The sequence below is a fragment of the Ambystoma mexicanum genome, chromosome 2q (genome assembly GCF_040938575.1).
Source record: "Ambystoma mexicanum isolate Mex_15411 chromosome 2q, UKY_AmexF1_1, whole genome shotgun sequence".
NCBI classification, from domain to species: Eukaryota; Metazoa; Chordata; class Amphibia; order Caudata; family Ambystomatidae; genus Ambystoma; species Ambystoma mexicanum.
In genome coordinates, this window is record NC_090924.1 from 976,917,606 (window position 1) to 976,929,709 (window position 12,104).

At 41.3% G+C, this 12,104-nt stretch overlaps 1 protein-coding gene across 2 annotated transcripts in view; it reads right to left on the reverse strand.

Moving 5' to 3' along the window:
- ULK4 (unc-51 like kinase 4) overlaps window positions 1-12,104 on the reverse strand; it is a 2,742,936-nt gene that overhangs the window by 1,360,571 nt on the left and 1,370,261 nt on the right. For both annotated transcript variants that reach the window (XM_069648276.1, XM_069648275.1), the window contains exons 26-27: window positions 11,712-11,763; window positions 11,517-11,611 (exon numbers count right to left, since the gene is read on the reverse strand). In XM_069648276.1, coding sequence (XP_069504377.1) covers window positions 11,517-11,611; window positions 11,712-11,763 — 147 coding nt within the window. The remainder of the gene's footprint in view (window positions 1-11,516; window positions 11,612-11,711; window positions 11,764-12,104) is intronic.

A 12,104-nucleotide genomic window follows, 5' to 3' on the forward strand; every position in this document is an offset into this window, starting at 1 on the left:
TGGGCTACTGTAAAACAGCTTCCCTCAATGTTCCCATTCAACCTACTACAGTACTGGCACGAGGAAGAGGCGACTAGGAGTAACGAACATCAAAAGGTAATTTCACCACTTTAGTACTGAGACGAGGAAGATGCCTAGAAAGTACTATAAAGGTCAGACATGTCCCTTTAATTGTAGTCAGGCAATGCTAATTGAAAACTCACACCTGCAAACTGTGAAGTGGTTGCAGGTGTATAAGAAGGGAGGAAACCAGTAACATGGAGACCAATGGGGAGGAGGCCTGTGTGGGGGAGACCAGCAGGGAGTCCTTTCTGGAAGGAGGTAGGTGTGATGGGTCCTGAAAGGAAGCCAGGATGCCGGCAGACGACCCAGAAGATCTGTGGAGCCCAGGGCGAGTCTGGCTGACAGAAGTCCACAGGTGTCTGAGCCTGCGTGGTCGGAGAGCCACGGCTGCAGCTGCGGGCATAGGAGAAAAGAGAGAAGTCGCAGTCAGTGTCCGCGCAAGAGAAGCAGAGTTGCCAGCGAGTGCACAGAAGCGGGGCTTGCGGTTATTGGCATGCCTGCCGGAGGAGCAGAAGCGAAGTGATGCAGCTGCCCGAAAGGAACACAGAGGACCGGTGAGTGAAGAGGAATATCACTCGAAGCCTGGGCGCTCCTAGGGGCTGTGTGGAAGTGAGAAATGCCGATGACGTATGCAGAGTGAAATAAACCCGAAGCTGTGGGTTGACTGAGAATTAAGAGGCAAATTAAATAGTAACAAATAATGCACTAAATGAACATTTTACGGGCAAAGCTACAATCTGGTTAAAGATAAATGTGAAAGGGCCCATTTAAAAGCAAGATACGAAATAAGAGAGCAAGTGTGAAAGACCATGACCTAAAGGTGGGAAGAAATAAGACCAAAGCAAATTGAACTTTATGCATGAATACAGTGCTGCAAGACCAAAGACTGGATGAGGATATGTGACACATTGTGGCAAAGCCAAGAGGATTACCAGGAGAAGCCAAGTGAGTGTGAACATGTACATAAAACCAAGAGGCTGACAAAGAAAAGCTAAGTGAGGGTGAATCTGTACACTGGGGAAAATACAGTAGAACCTGTGTGGCTGAGGAGCCAAGAGTTCCTGGTTGCGTGATCTGTGATGGGTGGACCGTGTGGTCTGACTACTGCGCCTAGACCTGGGAACCCTCAATTGTGAAAGACAAAGTCATTGTTGAAATAAACCAAGAAGGAGCCATTAATGCAATCCAGAAGGAGTGTCAAGTTGACCTGGAGTTGTGTTGAACATTGAAAGATCGAAACCAAGTATAAGTTGATACGTTGGAGTCTTGGGAAAGGGAACCCTGGGGCTTTATGAACTGCAAGGTTGTCTTGATGACAGAGTCCTCAAGACCCTTTTCTTTGAAACTGCGTTGTCTTGAACTTGGGGAAGGGAACCCCAAGGATGCGTGGAACTGTTTGAACTTGGGAAAGGTAATCTCATGACTTTTGTGGAACTTTCTTGAACTTGGGGAAGGGGAGCTAAAAAGGAAGCTAGGAGCTGGAAGAAGCTCAGAACTTTGTTTTGATCACAATTTCTTTTATTATGGATATCCCTACACATTGTTTAGCTTTAGTTGTGAGGGCAATGATAGGTTTTGGACACAGAAAGACGTAAATTGAACTTTCTGACTCAGACTTTCGTTAATTTCATTAAGGTAGGCAAATCCCACCTTAGCATAGGGCAAGTTAGGCCTTCAACCATCCTGACATTTGAGTTAATAAACCATTTTATTTTGAACTTTGAATCTTTTGTCTGTGCCCTGCTTCATGATGCCTTCACAGGTAGAAGATTTGGAGCCTGCAAAAGGCGCATAGGTGGAGGACAATCTGGGTGGCACTCCACAAATGGAAGGCAGTAGCCCCGGGACACCACTTGGTGCACCCCTACATCCAAATTAATGTGACACCAGCATTAGGAAAAGGGCAAGATGCGCTTAGAGTGGTTTTGGGGTGCTGGCTGTTCCTGATGAGAGCGAGGACACAACTGTTTATGATAACCCCTTCCCTTTCTTTGTTGGCCTTGAACATTTTCTTTGACCCTGCCTAGCTGTGGTTTGGCTTTTACGATGTTGGCCAAAAGAGCTGAAGTAGTGAAAAGGTCTGCCTCCCCAACTCTGGCTGCTAATGCGTTGCTGCCTCTAAGGATTTTGCTGCAGCTTTTGAAGCCTGTAGTTGTTCCATTCGATTGTCAGCTCTTGTTCCAAACAAATTAGTGCCATCAAAGGGCATGTCTAAAAGCCTTGCTTGGACTTCTAGTGCAAACCCAGACTTTCTCAGACAAGAAAATCTTCTTGACACCAAACTAGTGTCCATGGCCCCAACTAAGGAGTCTGCTGCATCAAATCCTGATTGCAGGGCCTGGGCCTGGCATGCAGCCGCCTTACCATATGTGATCAGATCCCTGAGCCCATCTCTCATTTCACATTCTGGGATGTGCTGTGCTGCTTCCGATAGTACAGCCCACAGAGCGTTGATATATTATGCTACAGCATTAATAGCCTTCAAAGGTATGCTAACAGGAGCAAAAACTTTCTTTGCTAGTGCATCATATCTTTTCTCATCCCAGAAGTTGAAATTTGTACCAACAGACCTTTGGGGATGGGGTGTTTGGAAAGAATGTCTGGGCCTGCCTGTAGAAATATCTATGTACTTTTTTGTTAACCTGATTTTTATGTACTGTAGGTGCAGAACATCGTTTCTTTCATAACTCCAAATGTGGGTCCCTCAAGGCTGCATAGAACAGCAAAACCGGTTCCTTAGGAGGTTTGTTATCTACAATATCAGTACAAACGAATTCAGTGATTTGTTTTATGGGAGGATCCTACCCCAATGATTCTGAAACCTTCGCCATTATCCTTCCATAAGATGCATTAGGATGAGTGTACGGGTCAGGTTGTTTGAAGCTCACTTACATCCTTTATGTCCGTGACCAGTTCAGCCATCCGAGATTCCCCTGTGATTACCTCTTTGGGGGGTCCAAACTCTGAAGTGTTTTAACTCAAAAGGAATTTGGTCTTCGTCATTGTTGAAGATGGACTGCAACATTGACGTAAAATCCGTCCACTATACCAATTGGCCCTTTGACATGGATGGTGATGCGAGTTCAAGAGATGAAGAAGGGTCAAGAGCTGCAGACGATGTTGGCGCTGCTTGGAGGTTCTTCGAGGCAGACTTTGTACCCTGGCCCTTAGGAGCGCGTTATAGGTGCATATGTGAGTGAATACCATCTTTGTCAGGAGCAACGCATTCCAAATGTTTTATTGGTTCCAAAATAAAAACTGACAGTGTAAATCCAAAATTTTAAAACAAAACTCTTTTTCAATTGGAAACGTACCTGATGTCTGTCGGGCAAGGAGCGCGTCAAGGAAAAATATCTAGTTCTGATCATCTTCCTAAATGAAGATGAGGAAGAATTCTGGGAATCACTTCTAGAGTGCAATCTATTACGATATTTTTTCACATTTTTCACTTTTCTACCCAATAAAAAAGCCCTAGGCCCTGATGGCTATATAAGACATTTTTGAATATTCATGCTCATCTTGCCAGCGAATTTAACTCCATTACAACATTTGTCTCTGTCTCAGAATTTATGGGAGACTTTTTATAAATTACTAAACCAGGGAAAATCCCCTTAGATTACCAGCTCTTATATGCCAATAGCTTTAATTATTGCATTTATTCTTACTGTGTTATGGCTTGCAAACACACCTTTCACAATTATAGAATATGATAATTACCACATTCATTATAATAATTCACATTTACCTATATTAAAAAAGAGAAGAAAAGTTAAGACAACTACAACAAGAATTTAAAATATGGTTGGAAAAAGTACAAAAATGTTGGCACAGATAACATTAGGGAAGTATTGATCCCTTCTAAATTCCTAATCTAGAATGCCTCTCCAGACAAGAAAAAAACATTTCTAAAACATAGAAAACATAACTCTTGTAATGATGCAATAGCAGCACACTATCGGGAGATGTCTTAAGGTTTCGATCTCTGTCTTATTTTTAAAAATCTACAATTCCTCTCCAATTTTCACATTTTAGCCCTAATTCCTCAATTTCTTTTGTATGTAGAATGTTTAATCTAAATTTTAGGAATACTTGATGCCTTTTTTGATATGGGAATTTAATAAGATACTTCTGAAGGCGTACATGAAATGTGTTTTAAAAGTTTATATTTCATACATTCCTCTTTTGTCCTGCATCAATCGTAAGACCATATTTTTTTATTTCTTGAGGCTCAGATTAGAGCAGTACTGTAATAAATTGATGAACAGTAAACTACAGGAGGATCCCGAATTTTTCTATACAAGGATATTATTTTCCATGTGACCTTAGATTCCAAAAACAAGAGGCCGAATTCAAAATGGATAATTTGGACTGGAACTCCCCATCGCAATTTAAGAACATATATCCAAAAGGTATCCGGCTTGCCTAAGATCTATGCTCCATTGGTCAATGCTGATACTACCTTAGCTCTGTAACATTTAATAGGAGGTTGCATTGAAAAACAGACAAATTCCCTGAGCAATCCTTTGGCTTGGATAGCTAGGTTTTGATGGTTTCCCATGGAAAATGGAACCCAAGAAAGTCATCTAATCGACAACCTCTAGTTTTTCCTCTTTAAAATACCACACATATCTAGATTTTTTCCTGGATTTTGTTGTATTGATTTCAAGATCATTTCTTTTAAGATAACATTCCAAGTCTAAATAAAACCAGATAATCGGCGTAGGCCAACCATGAGACAGGAGAGACCCCTAGCGAGGGAGGGAATGATTTTGTCTCCCAGAAAGCATCCGCAATGTCTCAGATATACAAGTTAAAAAAAAGATGCCAGGATGCATTCTTGTATTAGGCCTCTGAAGGTCTCTATCCGGGGTGACATTGTCCCGTCCATATACAATTGTACCTGTAAAATTGGTGTCAGAATGCAAGTGCCACAGTGGGTAGACCAACGATTTAGGGCATCCCCACCATAAAAGTTTTTCCCAGAGACTATTTCAGCTCACCCAGTTGAAAGTCATAGTTGGGTCGATGAAAGCCAAGTATATTGGTTTCTTTTTTATCTCTCAACTATCTTGAAATAGTGATCGTACAAAACCATTCACAGAGTTCCCCAGTCCTTTCCTGAACCCTGACAGTCTATGATCGTCCTTTCCAAAGTTTTTTGCCCACTCTTGTTAAGTGGTTCAGTAGTAAAACAGAGAAGGTTTTGCTCCACACGTCGAGCAGTGCTATCAGCTGATAATACCATGGATCACACCTATCCCCCTTTTTAAAAATGGGGACCAGGTGTGATATCTTCAATAAGGGAGAAGTAGAGCAGGAAGATATTATTCGCTCAAATGAGTAGAATTAAATACACTCCCATAATTCCAGATTACCCTTCATCGTAATATTTCGGTAGACTGATGGGTTCGGGTGCTCTAGAGGGTTTGATGTGCAAAATTACTTGCCAAATTTCTTCTCTAGAGAAGCCAAACTCCCATCTAGAATCACCCTGATATGGGCATGAAGTATCATCCCCTACGGTTACTGAATATAGAGTTTTAAAATGCTCCACCCAACTTCCATTAGATAAATATGGGATTAATCAATTGGAAAGCCTGACATCCTATAGCCTACACAAGCATAGAATCGCCTACACAAACTATGCCGATGATACTCAAATCTTGATCCCTCTATCAGGCAACTACACAGCTGACTCCACCTCCCTCAACAATATCTACTCGATCATACAGGCATGGATGACTGACAAATGCTTCAATAGTGATAAGACAGAAATTCTAATTGTACGCTCTCCAAATGCCCTGAAGTCCCTGGACAAACAGTACTTACTCTCCCTTCAAGATAGATAACTGCACAATTCCCGTCTCATCAACAGTGAAGACCTTAGGAGTCTACCTTGACGACTCTCTTAACATGTACAGGCAATTAAGCGCCATACCTACTCAGCTGCCTATTCCACCAAGGTCCCGAACACTGCCAGACCCTTCCTCACCAAAGAAAATTGTTTCACAATTGCCCAAGCAACTCTTGAGATTGACTACTGTAATGTCCTATTCACAGGTACCTTAGCAAGTAATATACAAAGATTCCAAGTAGTACAAAACAATGTCTTGAGAGCAACCCTCCACATCCCAAAAAGAGATCACAAATTCTCAAGCTAGAAGAGAAGCACAATGGCACCCCATACAGGAGCGCATCAGATTTAAAACCTCTCCATCACCCACAAAAGTGTATCCAACACAGCTCCCCCGTACCTCACTTACAGAATCACTAAGACACCTACCACCAGACCTACGAGGTCCCCCTACACTGGCCGCCTAGTCGTGCCCAAAGTCAAGAGATGTAAAGCAGGAGGGCCAGCTTCCCATACATTGCTTCAAAACCTTGGAACAATCTCCCTCCTTCCCTTAGAGCGGAGAAATCTTCCTGGCTATTCCGCAAAGCGCTCAAAACACAGCTTTTTGCATAACTTGCTTCCCCCTCCCACTGCAACCCCTGCCACCCATCCCCTAGACCTGTATTTGCAATTGTACGCTGCCAATAACATGCATGATAATACTGTTATTCTTGGTATTTGATCGTATGCTCTCACTACTGATGTAATTCACGTGAACTGCATGACAAACTACGTTTACCTGACTTGTACCTGTAACAGCGCCTCAATGCCTCCGGGTTGTTGGTGTGCTTTATAAATGAAATAAATAAATACATAAAATCCTGTTACTCTATAGATACGTTACCAGAAGATATTAGATTGGTTAGCAAGCAATACTTGTAACATTAACTCTGAGTCCTTCAGCCCAAGATGATATTTATTCATTCTCAACCAGTTGTTATATTTTAACAACAAACTCTTCTTCACTCTCTTAACTTCCCCAATTGGAAGCACCCATCAGATCCACCCATAATTTGCCTCGCTCAAAAGAGCTTTTTGCATGGGATGGAGATGTACTAAAGCCACTAGATACTTCTTCATTGCAAATACAATTAAAGCCACCGCCGAAGAACATACTGTTCCCTTGTTTAACCACCCGCCACTCCTCAAACAGACGATTCAAGCATTCAAATAAGTCTAGATGGTGCAATAGGATTGGATTCCAACACACATTAATCAATATCATAGGTTCCAAACTGGGTATTAGAACATTGTCCCAATCCAGCTTAATGGCTTGAAGAAATGGCGAAGGATCAGACCACGCAGTTGCAAATAGACCAATATCACTACAGGTTGCTACTAACAAATCCCTGTAGGGTCTACCCTTCAGACACTTACAGGCTGGGTTGAGAAAGATTGTATAACCATCTCAGAGAGGCTTATCCCATAGCCATACTTCTTGTAATATTACAATATCAAAGTTCCCCAGATTAAGGGATTCAGATTGAGCCAGAAAAAGATGGGAGAAGGCCCTTGTGTTCCAGGACAAGAAAGTTATAACAAGGTGGTTAAAGACGCTGTCCTGTAGATGGCTCCAAGGACGTAGGCTGATGCAAAGCCCTCGCCAACCACAGACAATCCTTGAGACCCAATGTTGGGGTTTCTTTTAGGTTACGCGGCAAGATCACTTGTATCCTTCAAGAAGTGTTGTTCTCGCAAGTGATAACTAATGACATAGTACTGGTCAGGCTACGTGTGGACAAACTATTTCTTTTAATGGCTAAAGGCTGAGCCAGGAACTGACATCTGTCTTTCACATCAACCAGATCATACCCCATAGAGACAAGCGCGGGGCCCGCCAATAATAGTGTATCTACAACAATTGCCGATTTTATGTGTCGAATGCCCTTATCTAGTTTAGATCCATGCAAAAATTCTACCTGATCATGATCACTCAACTTTAGAAATCACAAAAAGGGACTAGAGTTAAGTAGCAATAACACATTAGTTCTGTTCACAATAACAAGGGAATCAGAAGGAACTATATGATCAAGTAATGGATCATTACTCAAAGGTTGCAATTGCAAATAGAAGGATGATTTTAATTACATAATCTGTTCAAGTGCCTCTGGTAGCCTTCGCCAACTTTTTTCAGCCAGAGTGCAAAAAAACGATGGGTCATCAGGAACAGGAGCTAATTTTGGGATAACTGTAGGACTCAACCGAAGGCTCTTACTAGGCTGAATGTGTGAAACTTGCCCCTCTACTAAGTGAGTTGTTACATCCTGGAGAATTTGCATACTGGCTGACACGCACACAGCAGGATCCTCTGCTTGAATCAAGCATAATGCTGGTGTACCGAGTTTCTATAGAGGACAGTTTGCACTCAACACTGAAGGGCTTAGTTCTTGTATTGAGAACTTTTTTCTTTTTTCCCCTGGATTTATTTTTCCTAGGTTGGAATTGCTCTTCAAGAGGTTAATTTTCAACTGAGATGGTTGCAATAGTTCATAGGAATTTCCTGGAGCTGTTGTGATAGGTAGTCAAGGTTGTTTGAATGTTTTTAGATTTTTTAGACTGAGGTAACCTTAGCTGGCATGGTTTTTTATATGTCTTTTTTTTACAAAATAAATCTCATAAATCTCTTTCGTGGAGGTAGTCAGTTGGATCTGCAAGTCGTGGCTAGTGGTGCAGAGAATCAAACCATTTAGAGAACTTGATGGTGGTTCTCTAGAGCTCAACCGAGACGCCTTGCACGATTGCCCTTTAACCCTCATGGTATCCTCATTAGATTGATACATACGAGACAAGTGACCACAAGCGTCTGTAATAACCCCACTCTCGTTGTTAGTCTCAGATGGAATAAGAATTCCAACAGCACCCGCTTTGCTTTGTGCCAGCATGAACCCTTACATAAATTATATTTTTCAGTTCACTGTAGATAAAAGCAATTTTTGGTCTCTCTGGTTGTTGTTATTGTTTTCATACATGTGGCCTAGAGAATTCAAAACAAATATAAGTGAAGTCAGCAGAGATAATCCCAGAGTATGTTGCCGATGCAAGGCATCTATCAAGTGCGGTGAAAACAACACTCCTAAATTCCACTTACTATCCATTTGCAGCACTGAATAGCGCATCATAAATTGAAGTCTGACACCTACCCCCAAATATTGGAGAGACATTGAACAAGGGTGAGAAGGGTCTGTTTGTTTCTAGCGGCACCCGTGCTTTGGAATCAGCTTCCGGCAGCCTTAAGATGCCAAAGCTTGCTGATGACATTTAAGAAAGACTTAAAAACCCTGCTATTTTCTTAATCACATGCTGTGTCTACCATTATTTTTGGCTGTAGCTATTCGCTCCTGCACCCGCACTTTCTGTTTTTATGTCTATTTATTACCTTGTCTGCGCCCTAATGCCTCCGGGTCCAATGTGCGCATTACAAATAACGTAAAGTACAGTAAATATGCCACACACATTCCACTGATTGATTTATCTTTTCTCACTAAGGAAGCTGCATGGCTTTCATCCACAGCATGTTCTCTTACATATTGGGATAGAGGAAAACCGCTTATAAAGGTCAGTGATGGCTTAGGGCTTCTGACCCCGGTTTTGGGGAATATCAAATTCACTCTGTGTCTTAATAAATAGCCATTCGCAGCCTGGGAAACAAATGGGAAATTGACGTTGGGTTCCTTATATGAAAATGGGTCCCACACTTACATTTGAGAAATGTGAAACCAAATTTGATCTCACGGAATTTCAACGCTTTAGATATCTGTGAATAAAGTATTAGCAATCCGACAAAAATATACACACGGCAGGTATCCGAGAAGCCAAAGGAATTGAGGTGGCTGCAGTAGATGGGTTTCCGGGTAAACATCTGTCCCAGTGTTATATGTTGCTCGATCAGTAAACTAGCAAGGAAATACAGTCATATATGGCTAAATGGGAACTAAATTTGGGCATAACAATATCACCTGAATCATGGTCCTATGCATAGGACAGGGTGTGAAAGGATTCAAGATACACAACATTCAAAGAATATCCATATCAAATACTACTAGGAAACCTGAAACAGGGATAGAGTGTGTCATATTGCTCTGGGGAGATAGGAGAATTGTGTGCCAGCTGCGTGGTGAGTAGTATGTGGTTAACCCCAATACCACTACATATACTAGTCAAAGGTGAAAAAAACCACTTGCACTCCAGTAAAGTTCACAATAATTGTCCAAATACAAAGTGTCCCAAAGTCTTCAACTGCTTGGTATTACAGTTTATTGGCTGGTAATTAAGTTTGCATAAACAGCCAACACGTGTTTCGACTAAAGTCTTTTTCAAGGCAAATGGGTATCTCTCTGCATTAGTCAAATGGGTTTTTTCTATAGTTTATCAATAAATAGATTGAAGCGTTCCTTTGAAGTAAGTATTAAATGATATGGATAATGCTCAAGCCAGCCGTCCCCCTCGTTGGAGTCAAAGATTTGGTGGGGTGTCCTGTATGGAGTCACTTCACGGATTCTCTGTGTGTCTGTCTCACCTATGTCAAGTGAAATACCAAGCAGTTGAAGACTTTGGGACTCTTTCTATCTGGACAATTATTGTGAACTTTATTGGACAAGCGCGGACGCGTGAGGATTTTCAACTTTGACTCAAATACTACTAGGTTGCTACATGACCCAAGAAAAGATTTGCCACTTTTATCACAATTCTCCTGCACAATGCTGTTGGTTTTGTGCACAGATTGGGAAGTTGGGTTACATGGTGGTAGTGCTTTAGAGCCCCAATTTCTTTAAAGGAATAGCTGACAAAAATCATGGATATTTTTGGAGTGCAATTACCTATGGATCCACTCATGGTGGTTCTAAATAACAACCTGGCTTTATGCGATGTCAGGCAGCATGTCAACCTTACATCACATTTACTAAATACAGCTTGTTTGACGGTTCCAAAGGGCTGGAAATCTAAGGAAGGCCGTCTATTGGATAATTGGATAAGAATTTGGGAAGCCCTTGCCATGGAAAAAGCTGTCTGCTCTGGATTCTAATGCTTTTCCCTCATATGTTTAGGTTTAGTCACCATTTCTTGATTACGTTAGAGACGAGGTAAATATGCTGCATATACCTGCGCTACTTAAAAACCTGTCACTGTTATGATATGGAGATGCATACCTGCTTATTTGCAACTCACGGTGCAATCAGGGAGTAGTATAATTGCAGCGCTGCAACAATAATAGATTGTAAGTCAAGATTCATCTAACTTATACCTGTGAGGAGATTGGGGGCCTGTTTGTTTTTGCCGTGACCTATTTGATTTATGCCTAGACTTAATTTGTATTGGTTTTGTTAGTATTTACTCTACTGTATTGAATTAGTGTTATAATAAAATAAAAGCTTGGAAAACAAATAATGGACAAATAACGAATCTGACATTGCCACCAGAACTCTAGTTTTCAGCAAACAAAATGCATTTCAGTTTCTCGAATATAAGACATGATGCCAACAAATCTTGATTTAGAACCATCTGCGGAAATATTGGCAGCAACTATGAAAGGACTATTTGATGTGTTGCCAACACTTACTGTGGAGCGATGAAGTGTCAACAATACTGGATGCTGAGTTATAGCTTCAAATGCTGCTAACGTTGTTCTGATCAGTTCTTCTGAGGCAGCCTGGCCTGTTCATTAAACAAAACAAGACATTATTACCTTCAGAGGACAAACTTTATTTACAAACATTTTTGGGTCTACAAATGATAATGTCTAAGCATTGCACACCTACTGCCCCTTCCAGGTTTGTTTCGCCGGACTCGATCGACCGGATATGGTTCTGTTGAATGGGAGAAAGAGGAGCAGAGAGTGAATATTAACTAAATTGGTTTAAAACATGACATTGCACATACCATTTCTGTCCGTCAAAACAATTCCTTTTCCATTTCTAAATAAATAAGAAGCAATTAAACTGTGCACTGAATTAGTAGCAGAAGATTAGACTGTACAAAGGAGATAATGAACATTCCAAAATGAAATGCTTCGTTAAGCGGATTCATTAGACAGTAAAGTATTTATGAAGATGGAGTTTTGTACTGTTCATCTTCTTTGACCTAAATCAAACTGTAAACAATGCACTGCCTCGGACAGACAAACAAACAAATCAACAACCCATGTAAT